Here is a 20,718-nt window from a genome sequence, read left to right on the forward strand (position 1 = left end):
TTTCCAAAGGTACAGCTCCCTATAGCAACTGACAACAGTGACCCAACTGCCACCTACTGCCAAAGCTATACCACCTTCTGTATCCCATCTAAAGGCAGGTTTCCTACACACAGATGAGTCAAAAATTTGCTAGGAAAAAATAAAATTAACTCTTTGGGTGGGTAACTACTGATCCCAAACAGCAGAAGAGAGCTGTACACTCACTTTCAAACAAGCCAACTGCTTATTCAGTTGGAAAATGAAGTGATGGCAATAAAAGAGCCCATGTTCCACAGTAAAAAAACAAGGAAGGGATACCCAGTTTGTGACAGAACACAACACAGTAGTAGACCTGGGCCATGTCCAGTAATATTTATTAAGCTATTAAAGTTCCCTGAAAACAGGAGAGAGACAGGCTGCTTTGGAACCCTTCCTGATGCCCAAATAATAGAAGTGGATTGAAAAAGATACAAGAGATTAAACACTGGCTAGGTGAGCAATAGCCTGTGGATTATTTTTCCCACTCACAAACTGAAGTCCATAAACCTTGGAAGTTTCTCTCTCTATAGTGGGACTGCCTAACATTTTGGATACCACCAAACTAGATTACCCTGCAGGGATTTCAACTAGCACTTATTAGGGAACAGCAGTTATGACCTGACACTATTACCTGAATATAAACTATCAAAAAACCCCATGGTTTTATCAAAACTAAACCATGAAAATGTAAAGAAATGCAAAGAAAACAAACCAGTTATTTATAAGCCAGTGGTGGAAACCTGGATAATGAACAGAGCAGAAAAATTCACTTCTGATAATAAGTGCAATTCAGCATGATTTCTGAAGCCTACTAGAATTTTTCAAATTACTTCAATGCTAAAAAGCATTGAGACAGACAGAAGAGACCAGTAAATTGTGTGGGATAATAAAGACACCACTGTCTGCTTTAAAGTGATTGCACATTTCATCTAGAGTAGATATGGGTCAATGTCTTAACAAGCACTTTACAGTCTCGGTATCAATACAGATCAGCAGTCAACCGCTCCATCAGAAAGGAATGTGATGAAGAGCCCTTTCAAACATAAATGTGACATGAGAGGAAAGACTCCAGGAAGGGAATGCATACCAGTAGTTTTCCTCAACAAAATATCTTTAAGTTTCTGAAGAATACAAGCAATGAAATACTTACAAGAAAATTACAGCAGCTGACAAGGGTTAAAACATGGTAGATTTATATTAGAAATCAAGAATTAAAGTTCAGTTGTTATAAACCAATTCACTGTTGGATGGAAAACATAGTTCTACATAACAGTGCTCTAAAAGGGACAATTTCCCATCCAGAACAGAAAGTAAACTAAGTAGGAGGCAACTGTTATATATAAAGGTGTAAGGAATGACTGGAAGTCATATGAGAATGATTTTTGTTAAATGGCAAGCATAAGCAAGCCTCTTTGGTGAAAAACAATAAATATAATCAAGGAAGCATTATAGAGCAAATGCATGGAGTGGTTAGTTGTTTGGACAGTGGGGTTTTCCTGCTGCCATATGGAACTAACTATTCACCTAAGGACAGAGATGCTTGGTTATGCTGAGGAGAGTAAAAATTGAAGAGAATTTGGAAATCATTGTACATAGTTTTTTTATGAGAGCTCCATGCAGGTCTGAAGCTAAGCAGTAAATAATCTGGTAAGTATAAAAGATGAAGGGAGTTGAAAATATTTCTGTACATAGCACCTGCCAGACTGTTAGTGAAATGTTATGTCACCTTCTGGCAATCTCTGAAATAACTACAGAAGTATCCAAGGTCTAAAAATTATGCTTCAAATCCCAAGGAGGCTCATCCTGGTTAATTTAACCAAGAATTTAAAAAGTAAAATTGTAATAGAATATATACTTATGCACAAGTGAAATATTTTTGATAACAGATGGCTCTTGAATCAAAAAACCCCAAAAACAAACAAAAACAAACAAACAACCAACCCCAAAACACTAACCCCGATGAAATTCCATAGCTGACCAGTGAGGTTTGACAAGTTCAAACTAGAAACAAAGCTCTAAAATTATTATGAAACCCAACGGATAATTAACTACAGAAACACCTCGCCTAGCCTTGTGGGGGAGCCACAAGCGCTTACAGACAACTTAAACTCACTTTCTGACACATTTAGGATTTTCAGAGGAACCTTTGGACTGGACATTGGATTCTCTAGCCTGTCTCACTCAGGAAACTGGAGAATCACTATGACTTTCCCTCCTCCCCCCTCCAATCTTAACTCATTTCTCAAAGAGAATCCCTGCATCCAGTGATTCCAGTAATAAATGCAAATCTAAGAGCAGAAATACAAAATTTTATTTGCATAAACAGATTAAATGTTAAAGAGCCAGAGAAACTGTCAAGGAGATATCCTCCAACTTGTTTGACTATGCAAAGGAAGAAATCCATAAATAAAGTGACTAGCAATGCTGCCATCACCAACAGGAAATCTGCTGCTCACGTAGGAACAGCCAACACCATGCTCAGTGCTGAAGGGAAAAAAAAAAGGGTGCTTAAAAATACCAACACCTAACCCCCTTAAAAAAGTTGGATTTAAAAGGGCATTATTTTTCTAACAACAAATTGCCATTAGCAGCACCCATGCAGATCAATGCACATGCTCTTCGTCTGACTTCAGGTCACAGCACAGAAAACAGACATTTATCTCCCTGGTGAATTATGTCCTTCAGCATTCTGAGGAAAAAGCAACACCCATTCTCATCCTGCTGATCTCCTCTGTGACCAACACTTGTTATTGCTTGACTGGTAAGTGCTCCTGTTCTTCCTTTGATTTGTTTTAGAGGAGGATGTGAACATCCTGAAGCAACTTCTACTCTCAATCCTTTGGCCCTAAGTGCTCCCCCATTTCTGTTCTTCAGATGATAGGATTTGACAGCTGAGGACCTCACTTAAAAACACTTGTGTATCTTCTCCTACGCACTATCATGAGAATGAGCAGAAAAGCCAGTAAGACATTGCAATCTTAAGCATTACTATTACACAGCTTTAAATCCTTCTCAAATTTTTACCTCTTGACATCTTTCCTGCCCTACATAGGAATAAGGAGAAACAATGATATACGAAGGTGAACTGAGGCAAAAAATCAAATAGCACTATACCTTCTGCAATAAACTCTACTGTTGCTAAAGGAGTATTTTTCCCAGGTAATTTTTATGCCAATACCTTTGAGATGATGTTAATAACTCCTATATTTAGGAACAACAAAAGAACAGGAACAAGTCATGTTGACTTGCATCTGTCCATGAAAAGGGGACAAATGGTTCTAGACACTGCCAAGCTAACATAACTCGATATTCCTTTCCTTACAATGCTTCATATGAACAGAGGCTCCCCTCCTGGTATTCAGGATGCCCTATGAAACTATCTCAAGTCACCCAAGAGGTACCCTGGGCAAGATCCTGCAACTCACCCTGAAGTAATGTCCTTTCTGAACCACAGAACAGTAGGAAGACAGTACAACAATGAATCAGTGTGGCATCAGATTTTGACAGCAGCTGAGCCTAAGCTTAAGGTATGGGTACACAATCAAATTACTGTGGCATAAGCCAAGGTGTGAATTTAACAAAGCTGCTACTTTATAGAAGCTGGTCAAATGAATAATCTTATCTTACCACACAGTATATAAGGCAGTTTGTTCCTTTTCACCTACAAGGTAACATATACTTCACATACTACTCCTAGAAGATCTATTTCACACACACCAGGAAAAGGGCTTCAAACAGTTACTGCTCAGCAGCTGGTCTAGAGCAAACACATGCATTGGCTTTCTTGTGGCACCCTGTTTACTTACGCACACTGTATTCTCAGATATAGGAAATCTCATCTGTAGGCTATACATGAAAATAATATGATGCCTGGAAGGTATCTACCAAGAGATCAATGTGCTGTTTTTTCTTACATGAAGGAAGAGCTTGCTCCAACAGCCAATTTACTGTTCCTAAGACTACTTCTGGCATAAAACACTACAACTCACAGACTCAAAACAAGAAAGCCAATCTGGCTTTTAAAGAACAAGTAGGGAGAAAGATAATTACTGCTGTGTTTGGGATACACTGAGAGATTATTGCACTGGCACTCAATACAGTGCAGAGAGAAACAGATAAAGTATTTTAAAACTCCTGTTCTTCAGCAGCCTAAAATTTAAAGAGTCATTACAAGGCTTTTCAGGTCATTTACTTTGTTTTCAGTTACAGAAAGAAGTTTCATTACGTAAACACCTCAAAAAAGTATTGCGAGATCATTAATTTATTTCCTGCAAATGTTTATTTATTTTCTCATTATGCAGAGGCTCTGATTTTCTCAGGTGCCACAATGCTCAAAAGAAACAAAAAAAGGAAGGAGTCATAACATCCCGGAAGATAACACATGTAGTTTTTAAAGTACAAGGGAAAACTGTGGTTTCCAAGCCACTACAGTTTTAGAAAACATCCTAATTAAACTGCAAAAGGAAAACATCAATTTCAAAATCTTAGGTTGTTCGCTGACTTATTGAAATAAAACAGGAAAGTCAGGGATAACTTCAGAGTAAGGACAAGAGATGAATAAACAACCTTTTAAGATCACATGCAGAGACAGAGCTGAGTAACTCTAATGAGACTTGACATATCCAAGGGTTAAAGGGACATTAAACCCTGTAGGCCTCATTTTTTTTTCAATCCTTGAAAGCAGTGAAGTTTGATTGGAAAAGTCATGTTGATTTTGTTTATTCTGTTCCTGCTATATTTTTTTCCATTTGAACTACATTTCTGACATTAAAATACATTTTTCTCATTGTTGTTGTCAAATCCAATTTCAAGCCTAAGCTATACGTCCTGCCCACATTAAATAAGCTCTATAGATTCACATATAAGGACTGTTTCTTCAGCAAGAAATAATAAATGTCAAACTCATAACTCTGAGCTTTTGTTTTTTCCTTTTAAAGGCAAAGCACATACTTGAAGCCAGCATAATACTTTCAGGCAGAAAACGAGTAAATGGACATTCACTGGCATCATTTATAGTGTGAATATATAAATATATCTTGTGCAGTATATGAGAAAGCAATGGCAGGAGTATAGCTGTAAGTGAAGATTGAAGCCAACATATGGGCTGATCACTACAATGAGATAATCTTTAAATTATGCAAAAGTATTTTTTAAAAGTGCTATAGTTCCTTAGTTCCAACAATTCCAGATTTACATATACGTTTTAAAACATGTAAGCAATAGCTGTGGCAGAACTCCATCATAGAATTATGTTCAGCTCTGGACTGAGATGTAACTGAAAGAATTTTGTAGAGGAAATAGAAAAGACAGGCAGCAAGACACTGAATATGCACCGCGCTATTTAGAAAGGCAAAAGGTAAACTGGAGTGAGGTTAAGGCTGAGTTATCAATCTCAGACCTTTTGCAACTTCTGTCCTTGGAGAGAAGCCATGTTTGGCGTTTCTCCCCATACCACAGTCCCCTCAAATAGCACAGTATCTGTCTTAGAGAGAGCCCTGCATATCAAGAATACGCCTGCAAATCCTACTTAAAATAATATTAAAGCAATACAGATGATGGTGTACCATGTTGTTTTGTCCTAAAGGTACATTAAAAGAGAGGCACTCAGGCCCTTCAAGTCAAAGTGAAGAAAAGATTTCTAGCATTTCAAGTTCCACCTGAAGCCTTGACTGACAATAACATTTTTACTGAAACGCTGTGTTACCAAACAGAAAGCTGGGTTACATAGCACAAACCGGAGTAAGGACGGAATTCACAATTAAATAATTTCAGTGTAGGAAATAGATTCTACAGATCATAGGACTGAAATTAAAATACAGGATTGGTAAGTTTTTATGTGAGCATTAGCTTTATAAAGAATGCCTATATATTACAGGCACTATGTTCTATAGCAATAAAAAGAGAGGGATATTAAATCTTCAGAACTTTCTTCTAGCAGTCTTCAGCCTTGTCATACCTTGCATAGGAACTCCTAAACTGAAATGTCAAAAGCTGTCATGATGCTGTCAGCAGGATCATGAATCTCTAATCTTGTTTCACCTGCTCCCCATTTATTTTTTTACCTTCACATAATACATCACACACAAAATACTCTTCATCCTCTCTTAAATACCCCTCATCTTCCCTCTTCCTGCCCACTATTACTCTATATGCCTCCCTCTTGAAAAAATTTGCTAAAATTTAGATTTGCCATGAAACTGTCCCACTTTCTTTTCTGATATTCCTCAGCATCCCTTTCTCTTTTGCTTACTTTGTTCACCAGAACCCCTTTGTCCTCACCTTTCCCATAAGCACTACAAGGTACACATAAAGCTTATTTAGTCATACCACCTAAGATCTAAACATCCCGAAATCACTATTTAGTACTGAAAAATCTACCCAGCTTTCTGAAACTTAGTACCGTATCAAATTTTAACAGCTTTAAGCTCTTGAGCACCCCCTAACACTTACTTTGTTTGCACAGCTGTTTAACTCTTGAAAGATTAGGGGTGAACTGCACTATCAGCGGCACTACTTAAAACTGGAACATACAATGCAGCTGTTAAGCAGAGATATCCTGCTTTATTACATGCTTTTCAAAATCTAAACAAAATCCGTTCTGTCACATATATTAAAAACAGGACTGTTTTAAATGAAGCAGAAAGATGCATTAAACCGCTTTTCATTTTCCAGTAAATTCTGATTAGCAATGAGAGTTCGGAAACTTAATTAACACTGGAGTTAATAACAATTTGACATATTTGAGAGGAAAACACTGAGAACTGCACTGATTTTTCTGCTTGATGACTGTGTATTGCTTTTTCTTCAGAACACCCACCACCCCAATCCCTACAGGAAGCACTTCGCTGCTTCCCGTTTAACCCTACAATTAGCCCTGTTTCCATCCAATACATCATAATTTACACGACACGTTTTCAATGCAGAAACGACTCCTGTTCTCGTCTTTAGGCAGACAAGAAAGGAATCTACTAACAGAGGGCTGAACAAAAGTACTAAGTTAGCACACCACCGTGCAGGCAAATATAAATACGAGCAATTCCCTTAAACACGAGGTGCTCTTGTTCTGAACCAGGAATTTGCCTTGGAGCTCTTTTAGCCGTTAAATTGGCAGCGGTCAAGAAACGGGGGAGGAAAGGTAAGGAAAGCACGGAAGCAGGTCAGTTCCAACCAGCAGCTGGAAAGGCCAAAAGCGAACGCTTTCCAGCACCCCCGTGGGGCTCCTACTTGCAAGAGCCCGGCCAAGGCAGGTACATCCCCGAAGCAAAGCCGCAGCTGACAAACTCTCGCAGCTCCGCGGAGTCAGACGGAGCGACAGCCCCAGCCCCGGTGCTGGCTCTTCTGCCTGAACCCGGCTCCCAGCAGGTTTTCCCCGCCGTCAGCTCAGCCCAGGCGCAGGGACCCGCTCGGGACCCGCGGGGCGGTGAGCGCAGAGTCCGGCTCAGCCTGAGCAGCTCCAGCCCCGGGCAGAACGTGCCCGCACGGCCCCGTGGCCAAATGTACCGAGGGGTGCGGAGAGCCCGTAGCAGACTCTGGGAAGGGCTGTCCACCCGACCGGGTGCGGGGTGCGCCCCTCACCGCTCCGACCGCTCCCGGCCCGCCTCCCAGCGCTGCCCCCGGAGCGAGCCGAGGGCGCAGCGCGCGGCGCTGCCGGGACAGGGAGCGCGCCGGCGACTCCGGCTCCCGTCCCGCGGCGCGAGCCCCTCATCCCTGCGTCCCCACCGCCGCGGGGCGAGCGAGGCGAGGCTGTCCGGCCGCGGGGGCACGCGGATTCCCCGCCTGTCGCCGGCCGGGCGGGCGGAAACCGCCGCTCCCCAAAGTTTCCCCGGGCACTCACCGGCGGAGCTCATGGTGCTCCCCAAGCGCGGAGCCGCGCTTCCCTTCGTCCCTTACGCCACGGCCCCTCTGAGGGCCGAGGAGAAGGAGCCCATTGTTCCCCCGCGCCGCCACCCAGCCAGAGGAGCAGCGGGAGCAGCTCCCCCCGCCCGCCACCGCCGCATCCCACCCCGCGTCCGCAGCACACGGAGCGCACTCAGCCGCCGCTCGCCGGCGCCCCCTGCCGGGCCCGGGCGCTCGCCCCGCCCCGGCTGGTCCCGCCCCAACCAGCACCGCTCGCAGGGCGCCCGAAAGCGGGCGCTCCGCGGTGCTTTCTGGGAACTGTAGTTCTCCCCGGCACCAGGCAGCGCCCAGTGGGGCGGGGCGAGGCGGCCGGCGGGGCGGCGGACTCGGTTTCCCAGCGTGCCCGCGGGGAGGGGGTGGCATGGCGGGCAAGGATGACACCGGAGTTCGACGAAGAAGTGGTGTTTGAGGTGGGCGCGGGGCGACCCGGTGCGGGCTGGGCCCGGGTGTCTTCGTCCCTCGTTGCGCCGCGGCCCCCGCGGCCGGCATGCGCCGAGCGGGTCGGGTGGACGCGTGGCGTGAGGCGGGCGCGAGGCCCGGTCCAGGACAGCGCCTGCCGCGGGCGGGTAGCGTCGGGCGGGAGCGGCGGGAGCGGCGGGTCGGGGCGGTGCTCGGCGTGTCCCGCGCCCCGGAGCTGCCCGGGACCAGCGCCGCGCCCTCCGCGCAGGCCGAGGGCGGGACGGCTCAGCGGGGCCGGGCGATCCTTTGTGCGGCGGGGCCGGGCTGCCCGGCCCCGCTGTCGGGCGGGCGCGGTGGGAGGTGTCGGGAGGCCCGCGACGGCGGGGGTTCCCTCGGAGCTGCCCGTGAGCACCGCTCGGGCTGCGAAGCGGCGCCCGGTCAGCCGGGTCGAACTGCAGGGTCAGGGCAGAGGGAGTAAATAGCTAAAAGATTCTGCCATCTGGGTCGGTGTCACTCACGTAAAAGGTGTCTTTCAGCGAGCACTGAGACTGCTTTATCTCTGTAGTATTTGTGTTACTACTGGATTTGCATAAGCCTTTGCTGGTTATATCACGTCTTCTTAGAGCCACAGTAGCATCTTGTCCTTATTTAAAACGGTAGTTAATACATCAACTGCTGCGGTTTGGTAACAAAATAGGGTCCGTTTGCAGCAGGTAAGTGTAGTTGTATCTTAATGGAGGATGCACCTGGTTTTGCAGGTGTACAAAGTGGTAGAGAAATGCTGTCTTTATAATGAATAATTATTATAATAGCAATAAGGCTTCTCTTCTAACCAGGATGGAAAACACTCCTTACATAAGCAATTATTTTTTTCTCAGCTATGTAAGTAGTATTTCTTTAGTCTTTGGTCCGTACCACGAAGTTTTGTGTTCATCCACAACCAACCTTCAATCCTAACAATAAATTTGTTGTTTACGTTGCTGCTATGTTAAATTGCTTCCTTTCATACAATAAATCTGTGGTGAGAATTTATTTCACAGGCATAATGCCTGCACTCTGCATTTCTATCTTCAGTAAAAGTGATACTTGTTTTACAGTTTCACAGTCCTTCAGTTCATGCAGCAGCTACCATTTTGATTGAAAAAGTTCTGCACAGAGAATAAAAGATCTCCTTGCATATGCTCTTCACTATTATCCTTGTGTTTTGGGAACAGATTTCTGTCACTAGTAAAGGCTCTTGGATATATTTACTGTACCAAGTGTGTGTGTTTATATCCGTACACACTTACAGGTATACTGAGTGACACAGTAACAGATCTGTCATATATTGTGGTACATCATAAGAAAGTCAGATAAGCAACAGTAGGACGAATACAGGCTGTTTGGGTTGGCTAATTGGTTGGACTGCAAAACTGGATGGGCTGCTAACTCATAAAAATGGGTACTGTGAAATACACACAAAAGTTATCTTCTGAAGTGCTCAGCAGGGTTCACAGCATTCTAAAACGAAGGCTCAACAGAGAATTATGAGCATACTTCACACATGGGCCAGAGATAGGAATTGGCAAGGAGCCAAAAAGCATTGGGGTAGTTAATGCTACAGCATATTTGCATTTTTAATTTTTGTTTTCTTGGGCCCCCAACTCTCCCCCTTAATTATTTATTGTTTCTGGTAAGCAACTACATTTTTTCTGCACCTCAGTAGGTCACTTCCCATGTTCTTCAGCAATCCCTGTTGCAGGAAGGCCATTAGCATTTAGACTTCAGTTGCTGTGTTGTTTTCTCTGTTCATTTGGAGCTCACTTCAGCAAGATATCGATCGATGTTGTAAGGAGTCGTAGTGTGCTAACAAATGCATAATCAGGAAAGAGGGGATCTTTCATGTGTCTCATACCCAAAAGGATGGGTAGGAGAAGGAAGTAAATGGGATATGCTTCACGTGTTCCATATCACAGTTATGTCCAGTGTTACTTTGTGCATGTTTTTTCGGGTCATAGCTCTGTCCAGCTGGTCCTGAAGACATCAGTGGCAGGTGTCCACATTAAAAATTTTGCAGCATCAAACAGATGATGGCCTGCTGATAAATATTTCTGAGCTTCCAAGGACTAGTCATTTTTCTCACTGTCAAAGTATCTTTTACATTAATTTATCTTTGAAGGAAAGGAAGCAGAAACACGGCATTTCTGCTCTGGGAAAGCAGTGTTTTCTATCAAGTTCAAATGCCACTGCAGATCATCATGATTGAACAATAATGTATGATGGGCAGTTAGTCTATCCACTAAGTGCTGCCATATTCTATCCAATTTATAAATTAATTCCTGCAGCAGCCAGCAATTTTTATTTGCTGACTGAATAGTCCCAGCACTTCAGTTCTTGCATTTGTTACAAGCATCTGCTCTTTCAATTAAAATACTACAAAAACAGTGGGGAGGAACAGAGCCGAAGACAGGCAGAGGTGCCCCTGATATGCTGGGCCCGGGCTTCTCTGCCCAGCAGTGCGTCAAATTAAAAATTGTGGCAGTGTAGAGCAGATTGTACTAAACAATGGAGGAACAATACATGGTGGTTTTTATCCGTGTCTGTCTTAATTTTTTAAGGGATAACAAATTTGATGTTAAGTTGCTTAAGATGAGTTTTTATACAAAAACTGCTGCAGTTACAGTTTACCTCAGAATCCTTTGGAAAATTTTGGCATTTTGTGTATTTATATGAGACTGGAATTGTGTTAGGTTTTTTCATTGTTGTGTGGACAATAAGATCTCCTTCTTGTTTTCTTTTTCTTTCTTAATGTATAAATTAAAGAAGCTTCTTTTTCAAACTAGCTAAATTTCTGCATCATTATGCTAGTTGAGGGACTGTGTCAGAACTTTGTTACTTTGATTTATAACTGCCATCTGATTCCTGACTGGAAATTTATTCATGGCCACTTCATACCTACTTGCACATCTGCCAATGTTTTCTGTTATCTTACGTAGTTCTTATCTGTCTCTAGAATTTACAGAATCACAGAATCATTTAGATTAGAAATGACCTCTGAGATCAAGTCCAGCCTTTGACTGATCACCACCTTATCAACTAGGACCATGGTCCTGTTTCTTGAACACCTCCAGGGATAGTGACTCCCTCTGCTGCTCCTTACGTGACTTGTGTTCCAGACCCTTCCCCAGATTCACTGCCCTTCTCTGGCCTCGCTCCAGCACCTCAAACTCTTTCTTGTAATGAGGGGCCCAGAACTGAACACAGTAGCCAAGGAATGGCCTCACCAGTGCCACGTACAGGGGGAGAATTTGCCTCTCCTAATGTGTTCATAGAAAGCAAACTTCTTCTGGCTAAGGATTATGTTAGGCTGGATAAACCAATATATCTTTGCTTCCTTTCATGAAACAGATTTTTCTGTTCATCATTTTTGGTTTGTCTTTTTAGGGTTTTCATGTCTATTCAGTTCATGTTTCTTTACCACATCTTGTAGCATAGTACTTGGCATTCTTGCTAGGGTTCTTATACAAGTATTTTCATTTTTTGCTTCTGGGAATACTTCGTTTCTTGCATGCTGGGCCTACAAACAACATTTTTATTTCTTCATACTGTCTGACTCACCTGTAATACGATAGGGTAACGACTCTCGATTATCAACAGCTTCCCCATTACTGGAGAGTTTGTTTTTATTAGTCCCTCTGTGTAAGGTCTTGCTGTTGTCTGTTGTTAAATTGCATGCCATTATCAATACCCACTTAAGGTCACCCTATTATGTTTCAATCCTTTTCTGCATATACAGTGCTACTTGGTGTTATCAGGAAATGTCATTAGCAAGCTTTTTGATATAAGTTTAATTATGGTAAATATTAAAGCTTTTAAAAATTCAAAAGCCTTGACCAAAGACTCATTTTTTATGAACTCCATTAGTAACCTTCTGATCCATAGCTTTCCACTCAGTGTAGACCACTGTTATCTCTGCCATCAACATACTTGGTTCCTTTCCCATCTTTTTTATCTTAACTGATATGGCACTGTATCAAAAGTCCATATCCATACAGCATAGTGTAAAAAGTCCATATAAACTTCCTGCATTTCCCTTATCTACTAAAATTAGCTGTTTTATCAAAGAAAGATGTCAAGTAAGTTTGGCACAATCTACCTCTGGTGAATCCATGTGATACCTTCTTTGATGATCATTTGTTTTCTTCTTTGTCTTTGAATTTTGCAAGAAAGAATAATTATTCTCAGTAGCATGCTGGCTTTTGATCAAATTCATAGACCTGTCATATTCTTGATTGCTTTTTCTCCTTTTGAATATAGACACTATGCTTGGATTTTTTCTGCTTTTGAGTTTATAGATTTATTAAAAATCCTTTCTGCTGCATCTTTCATCTCCTGTGCCCATTCTTTCAGAACGCTGGGGTGAAGGTGATCCAAACACTGCATTTTCAGCTTCCAATTTCTGCTTTCAGCTGTGTAATTTGTCCTATATTTTAATGAGTTTGTGCAAGCTTGTTTTTTTTTTTTTTTTTCCCTTTGGATAGATATTCAAGCTGTGCTCACAGAACCACAGAATGTTTGAAGACTGAAAGGGACCTCTGGAGGTCATCTGGTCTACCACCCAGCTCAAGCAGGGTCATCTAGAACCAGTGGCACAGGGCCATGTCCAGATGGCTTTTGAGTGTCTTCAAGGATGGAGATCTCACAATCTCTCTGGACAACCAGTGCCAGTACTCAGTTACCCTCACACTGACAAAATGTTTCTTGATGTTCAAAGGGAACCTTATGTGTTTCAGTTCGTGCCCATTGCCTCTGGTCCTGTCACTGAGCACCACTGAAAAGTGCTCATTTCTGTTCTCTTTGCACCCTTTCTTTAGAGATGAGACCCACCCTGAGGTTTCTCCAGGCCGATCAGTGCCAGCTCTCTCAGCCTCCCCTCATGTGTGAGATGTTCCTTCCTTCAGGTTCACCTAGACTGTTGTTGAAGCCTAATCCCTAATTACTGTGTCAGAGTGGTTCTGGTAGAAGGGTTGCAGGTGACTTCTGTTGTTTTCCATTTCTATTCTGTGTATTCAGAAGAAGTTACTCAGACTGCACAAATGTATGATTTTGACACACACAATATCAAACTGCCACCAGCTTAGATTTTTAAGGGCTTTTGCATATGCAGTGTTTGAAATACAAAGCTTTACATGTAGGATTGTGTGCAATGTAATACTGAATTAATTTCATTGGCATGATATCTCCATTTTAAAAAAAATTTATTAAGAAATAAATTTTTTCTCCTTGAGCCATTGTTTTAATTGATTAATGAGGCTTATGCCATTCCTACAATCAGTTCTGTCCTTATTATTTACTTAATATTGCTATTCATTAGCTATTTTGTTACTAATAGTAATACATGTTAAAGAATAGCCCCATCAAAGGACTGGCTGAGTGTCATGATGATTGTGTCACTGTGGAATCTAATCTTTTACTCTAGATCTAGAGGATCTGATCATTACTGTGACTCCAGACTTTTAAATTTGGGGTTGTTCAGCCCAGTAGAAATCCCAGACTGAACAATACAATATAAACTATGTATGTGTTCTTTCATGACTTCAGATTCTCTTTTGTGCAAATGGGATAATAATACCAAGGTAACAAAATGAGGCTTCCTTTGGTTCACCTGTCTGCATCAATTCTCAGAATCTATGCTAATCTATATTTAAAAAGAAAACAAACTGGGGTTGAGCACAAAGAGCATCAAAAACCTCATGTCCAAATTCATAAGTTTCTATCTGTGTAAAACATTGAACACAGCTCTACTGAACCCACAAACTAGAGCAAAGATTTTGAACATGTAACAGCTGCTCTCATTTCACAACCAGCCCTTCCTCAAGCAGTCAGTCTTCCCTTCACTGGAGGAAACTCCAGAAATAGTTACCCTTTCCAGAGTTTGAAGAGACATGTTCTGTGCTCTTTGTCTTCTTGCTGTAGTGGAAGAAGCTAATATGAGAAATGAATCCTGAAAACAGTGGGGAAGTGGTTTCCAAGGAGCATGCCATCCTAAGAGAGAAAGGAAGCACCAGGGCCCAGCAGAGCTGGTAACTATGTGGCACTGGGTCAGGCCTGCGTGGGGAGGAGGTAGGAATGGCGGAGTCTGCTTAGGCGGGATGTGGCACGAAGGAAAATATTGGGCAACATCTTAATGCATTCCAATGTCAGGTTCAGAAAGACAACTCTCAGTGCTTATTTAGGCATCAAACCAAGATGCTGCTTGGTGCTGAGGGGCATGGAGGATACCTGCATGTAATGTTCTGGTCCACAGATTCTGTAGGATTTTAAAGAGAGATTCTAGGAAGAGGCACCACCATTTCCCAGCACAATACAATACTGAACAGCCTTTAGCTGATGTGTACTTTACATGCCTACAATAGTAAAACATCTAAAATGTGGTATTTCTTAGAATATTGGTGCACCACTATATGTTCAAATCCTTACCCGAACCCTTGTAAACTATATGTTTAAAAGGTTGAGCTTTTATCAAAACACTCAGTCACGTGTTTTCACAAATGTTTTCTTCACCTAAATAAACTGTCCTAAAATTATTTTGTTTAAAAAATTGAACAAAAACAAATTAAACCCCCACAGAATCTAACCTCAGACACTTCTTGTTGTGATGGGAATTTCAAGTCACTTTCATTCAAAAACCTGAAAACTTTAGGACTTGCAAAATCATGTGATTTTTGTCAAGCATCAGGCCCATAATGTTGTGTACTAAAAAATAATGTATCAAACATACATTAGGAAAAAGAAGCTGAAAACCAGTATTCATACACCTTCAACGGTACTGTCAGTAATGCTTCTTTAACAGGATTTTTCTCACTGAATGTTGGGTGGAGTAAAGATGTAGTACTCTTATGTTTTGTACGTGCATGAAATAAAGCCAGGTACAAATACACAGCTCTGTCAAAGCCACAGTTCATTTGTCATTCTAATGAGCTGGTTTTGGGACTGTGCTTTGTGTGCCTGAAGTGTGGGCTGTTGGCAGAAGAGGTGTTTGGGCTTCACTCCTCTTTTGCGGTTTATTCCCATCCTCTTCCTTATGCTGGCACCTGGATTTGTGGGTGATGCTGTCCAATGGCTCAGGAGACCGATTAGACTATAAACTAACCTGGCGAAGAATGTGGAAAAAAGAGAAATCCATCTTTTTTTTTTTCTATCACATTGTTTCCTTGTTCCATCTCACCATTTGGCTGCATAACTGTTACTGTCAGTGTTCTGAAGTGGTACTGCAGCCCGGGGAGATTGCAGTGTACTGTATAGGCACTTGGACTGGTGATGGATGGACTATTTCAGATATTTTGCTTCTCAGCGGTTTGCTAAGTTGAAGGGGAGGACAGACTTGCTCTTTTCTTCACATGACTGGGAGCAGGTGATACCAGAGAGAAAATAAAATAAACTGCAAGCTTAAAACTATGTGAAGAACAGTCTGGTTGTTGCAGAGGCCAAGTCAACTCATCAAGCATTTTTGGATATCAGAACAGATAGATAAAAGTATTATATGAGCCATATGGTGTGTAAACCTATATTGCCGTTACTATTTTTAATCGAAGATTTTAAGATGAAAATACACAATGATCCAGAGTAAATCTTGAGGTCTATTTTTTAATCCTCCTCTGTATTAGTTGCCCTGGAGTCATTTACAGCAGGACTAATACTGCAGTACTGCTTTTACAACTTCAAGTCATGAATCAACTTCCTTGAGACACAAATAGAAAGAATTGCTCAGTATACTTTTCTTTTAATCTTCTTAATGTGACTGCCTTTTGTTTCTTGAATGCTTTTCTCTTCAGTAAAGATGTTTGCACAGTGTGTTGTCATTAGTTAACATGATCAATAATAGATAAACAAGTTGATTATTTGGAGCTAATGTATCAGAGATACTTCACTAGTTTACCAGTCAGATGCATTAATTAATTAATTGAGTTTTGAATGTAAATGAAGAGTCAAATCTGTGAGTTGTTAATAACTATTATAAAACAAACCACCCTTGCTATATCATCAGCCTAGTCTGATGGACCTGCATGACGAGTGACTTCCCACCCACAGCTCCAGGTACAGAGTCAGCTGGCTTGTTACCTTGTCCATCAGGGAAAGGAACATTTACCACATTTACTTGCAGTTTTTCCAGTATTTTTTACCTCTGTCTTTGTCAGAAAGGACCTGCTCAGCTTTCACCTGCATTTGCAGGTCCACTTTTGAATGGGTAAACAGGGCAGAGCTTTCAGTGAGTTTCAGTGCTTTGTCTAGTGTGTAGTATTTTTTTCTGATGCTTTTCCACGATGTCAGTAATGTGCAACCACCTGCTGTACAATGCAAAGGAAAGAGCATTCCCATGTCAGAGATGCAGTGATACAGAAACACACACAGGCTGTAAAACTTCCCAAACTCTTGAGGACATGTGAGTCCATGCTAAATTAGGTACACATCATAGAGTCATAGACTATACTGAGTTTGAAGGGACCCAGCTGGGTCATCAAGCCCAACTCCAGGCCCCATGCAGGACACCCCAATAATCACATCATGAGCCTGAGAGGGTTTTTCAAATGCTTCCAGAACTCAGACAGGCCTGATGCCATTACCACCTTCCTGAGGAGGCTGCTCCAGTGCTCAACCACCTCCGAGGTGAAAAATTCTCTCCTGATACCCAACCCAAACCTCCCCTGACCCAGGCCCATGCTGCTGCCCCATGCCAAATCCTGCCACTGGCCAAGATACTGTGCATCAGAAAATATCTGGGAACAGTAATAGATCAGTGGCTTTAAAGTAGTTCTCAGAGCCTACTTGTAAGTCAGATGATACAGTAGTGCTGGAGAGACCAAGGTCTGTGCTGCTGTGGTGGTGAAAGCAGAATAGGAAATCTAAATGACTCTTTGGCTGCCTTGAGGTCATTGTCTAATATTAGCCCTGTCAGCAGCGCCTGGCTCTTTGTCAGTCGGCGCTCAGTAGGAGGTGGTTACCAGCCAGGAGAATATGACCGAGGCTTTTAAATACTCTTGCTTGGAAAGTCTTATTAATGGCTGAATATGAGATCAATGTGCAATAATTCTTTCAAGCAGTATCTTTTTAAAAGCCTTTAGCAATCTGTCATCCTCATCTCCCTCCTCCCAGTTAGAAAGCCACATTAGTCAGGAGAAATCGCATGATCCTGGGAAGTTTCAAACTGCATCCGCTGATGCTGTGAGGAAAATGCCACTGTGCAGGGACACAGGTGCAGTTACACTGACGGCTTCTTCTCGTCCTCATCTCGGATCATCCTGGAGGGACAAGCAGAAAGAAACGGGGAGGTGGGCGAGATTCTGTCAGGTGCATGGGAGCAGTACCAAAGAGAAAAATGGAATACGCTCTTCCAGGAGACAAAGATCGCACTGTCTGTGAGTGTTAGCTCAACTTTTTCAGATTTGTTTTGGGAGAGGGGAAGATTTCTGTACTAGTAATTTGTTCTGAATTTAGCCACCTGTTCAACATACCTTAGCCTTTGCTGTCATTCTGGTAGAAATGTTTAATCTTTTGGGGTTTTAAACTGATAATTCATAATTTGTGGTTATTTTGGAGTTGGCTTAAGCTCCCACAGTGTGTTTGACATATTGGAAACCTCAGCTTTGCAAAACATCTGTATTTTAAGAGATCTTTAAGCCTCTTTTTTTTGTGCAATATCATTAAATACTACTGCTGAGGTTAATCTGCTTCATTAGCTACTAAGTGGCAAATTTTATCATAGTAAAGAATGTGGGTGAGGGAAGCCCCTGTCTTTATTGGAGAAATCCTGAGTCATTTACTTCATGATGCATCAGCAAAAATAATTGGGTGTGGTTTTGATTTTCAGCTGCTATTGTAACAAGACTAAGAAAGCTAACAGTGTCTTAGTCTGATACGTGCTTGAAAGGTTTTTCTCAGAATATGCAAAAAATGCCTCACGTATTAAAGTGCGATATCTGTGCTTGCAAGGCTCTAATAGATGTAAGTATTTGAATATTTATCTATACAAAGCAAACTCTTTTCTGAGGCTGGGGAGTTCTCTACTAAAACAGCCTTTCCATCACACAGTAGTAGGCAATGTTATGTTTGATTATCTTTCAGTATTTGCCTTGATTTCGATTTTTTTACTGTCTTGTAATTGCAAACACAATGCTTAGTCTTCAGTTGAGATGATGGTTTTTCCTAACCCAAGTCAGTGCCCTATTAAAATAAGCATTGGAGAAGTGTTAAAAACCCAAAGTAATTTAGTGGACTGTTCTTTAATCCTGCCAAATATATTTTGGGTTTAGAATGAGTTTCAACCTTTCAACAATGAAAAAAGGAGAATTTTAATTAAACGTATGTATGTGAGTTAAATAATTTTTAGTAGTATGGATCTTAAATAAATATGCTTATGGAGTTGTGAATGAGGGGGAAAAGATTTTCTTTCTTGATTCTGTTAACAGGAGCTTAAATAAACCTGTACTGTCCTGTAAATGGTTACAATTGAATGACTTTGCAGTATGACTATTGTGAATTAGAAAAGGCATAAAAAGATAAGTGGATTTTTTGTTGGTTTCAGCTGAGTCCATAGAAAACTCTGATTCTTAAAACTTTCAAAAACTGTATTCATCAACAGTTCATCAGCTCTTTCTGACTATCTTGCTTCCCTTGTTAACAAGTTTTTTCATATATAATCCGTATGAAGTACACCAAAGAAGAATGGCTTTTAGTCTTCTGTTTGTTCTGGAACTGTTTCATGTCCAGCACTCATTTAGGGCAATTAATGTAATAAAAAAAATGCCCTGGTTGTAAATGTAATCTCTGTCTCCTGTATCTAGGTTGTCCCAGAAAGTGACTTAGAAGAAGAAGCAGCATCTTGGAGGAAACTTCAGAAATAAATACAGCATATTGCTGAAAAAACTTGTTTTGGTATCAGCACTTATTTTAGATAATATTTCCTATCAGTAACTGATAGTATGATGGTAACATAATAATAAGCTGCATTATTAAAAAAAAAATCCCTCTCTACTTTGTACATTATTCATTACCATGTCGTTCTGCCAGACACAACTAGAAATAAACAAAAAAACCTGTCTGTCAACAGGAGTAATACTAATAATTATAGTTATTATCTAAGCTGAGAGTGGTTGAAAATAAAAATTCAAAAGTACTTGGAATAGATTCCTTTAGAATAATATCCTCTATTAATAGGAAGATGAGATTTTATATTTAAAATTCCCTCTTCGTGCCATCCACTGAAACAAACTTGCCTTTACCTCACATTCTAATATAAAAGCTTTTTCTCAAGTCAAATTTTTTTTTTTTAATTTGATTTTGATTTTTTGATTTCATTACAATCTATTACTGCTTGCAAGGATAAACTTTCTGGTGTGTCATGAATTGCTTGAAATAAAAGTGTAGCATTTATATCACATGCAGAAATGTAAAAGCTGTTATGCTTTTTTTTTTCCTTTTTAATGTTGGACTGTTGTAAAAAGGAATGTATGAATTCCGGGCAAAGAAAATTGGGAGGAAAAAAGGCAGAGGCCTCCTATTTTCCCCAACCAAGAAGTATATTTTTTTTAATATTATCATGATATTTGCAGGTGAAAACAGCTGAGCCTGACAGTGCTGATGAACAACAGCATGAGTTGAAACCAAGGAACTTTTCTCACAGTTAGAAGTGCATGTGCAAGAATATGTGCATATCTGCGATCTTTTTTATGGGAAAGAAGGCTTTTAGGAATGAGAGGTTTGGGTAAGGATCTAAGCTAAAAATTCAGTGGTATAATTTGTGGTACGTCAGACACATTATGAGATTTAATTATTGTTTTTAAAGCTTTGTGAGGATGAAACATGCTTTGTAAGCATTAAGTGTAGTACTTCTGTCTCTTGTACTGAAACACACAGTATACAAAATAGGATATTTTAATGGTATCATATTGCAACTTTGTAGTTGCATAATTAATAATTTTCTGATTCCTTGATAATATTGGAAATTTTGTGGGAATGTCCCCATACATAAAATCTACCCTTCAACTTTTAAAAATTGCTTTAATGGGTTTTCTAGCCATTACTTACATATGTCATGGGAGATATTATCTATAGATTGGTGGAGACATGCTCCATTTTTTCCGCTTTTGGTTATAGGCAACCATGAGTTATACAGACCACACAGCTTTGCAAGTGACAGGCTTATTAGGCAGTGGGAAATGAAATACAATAAGTAAATAAACAGTGTGGGTTTGTGTTAGCATAGACTAATGTATGTATGCCATCTGTGGTATTTCTAATAGGAGTGTAATCTTCAGATTTTCTAAGCAAAATAAAGCTGCCTGTACTACACAAGAGACCTCACTCTTAGTGGAAGAACTTTGTGATTAGTTTGTTAAGATTCTTAATAATCTAATTTCACAAGGGCCT

The 20,718-nt window shown here is 41.0% G+C and overlaps 2 protein-coding genes across 7 annotated transcripts in view; one reads left to right on the plus strand and one right to left on the minus strand.

Moving 5' to 3' along the window:
• FGD6 (FYVE, RhoGEF and PH domain containing 6) overlaps nt 1–7,960 on the minus strand; it is a 73,423-nt gene extending 65,463 nt beyond the window's left edge. The window contains exon 1 of the mRNA XM_039570571.1: nt 7,853–7,960. Coding sequence (XP_039426505.1) covers nt 7,853–7,865 — 13 coding nt within the window. The 5' untranslated portion in view covers nt 7,866–7,960. The remainder of the gene's footprint in view (nt 1–7,852) is intronic.
• Nucleotides 7,961–8,083: 123 nt separating this feature from the next.
• Nucleotides 8,084–20,718, plus strand: part of VEZT (vezatin, adherens junctions transmembrane protein) — a 60,408-nt gene continuing 47,773 nt past the window's right edge. For 2 of the 6 annotated variants that reach the window (XM_039570576.1, XM_039570577.1), the window contains exon 1: nt 8,185–8,324. In XM_039570576.1, coding sequence (XP_039426510.1) covers nt 8,289–8,324 — 36 coding nt within the window. In that variant the 5' untranslated portion in view covers nt 8,185–8,288. Of the gene's footprint in view, nt 8,325–14,268; nt 14,376–19,920; nt 20,054–20,718 lie in introns of those variants that run through there. The other 4 variants (XM_039570574.1, XM_039570573.1, XM_039570572.1 and 1 more) reach the window with 4 other exon arrangements.

Source organism: Corvus cornix, chromosome 1A, assembly GCF_000738735.6.
Source record: "Corvus cornix cornix isolate S_Up_H32 chromosome 1A, ASM73873v5, whole genome shotgun sequence".
NCBI lineage: Eukaryota > Metazoa > Chordata > Aves > Passeriformes > Corvidae > Corvus > Corvus cornix.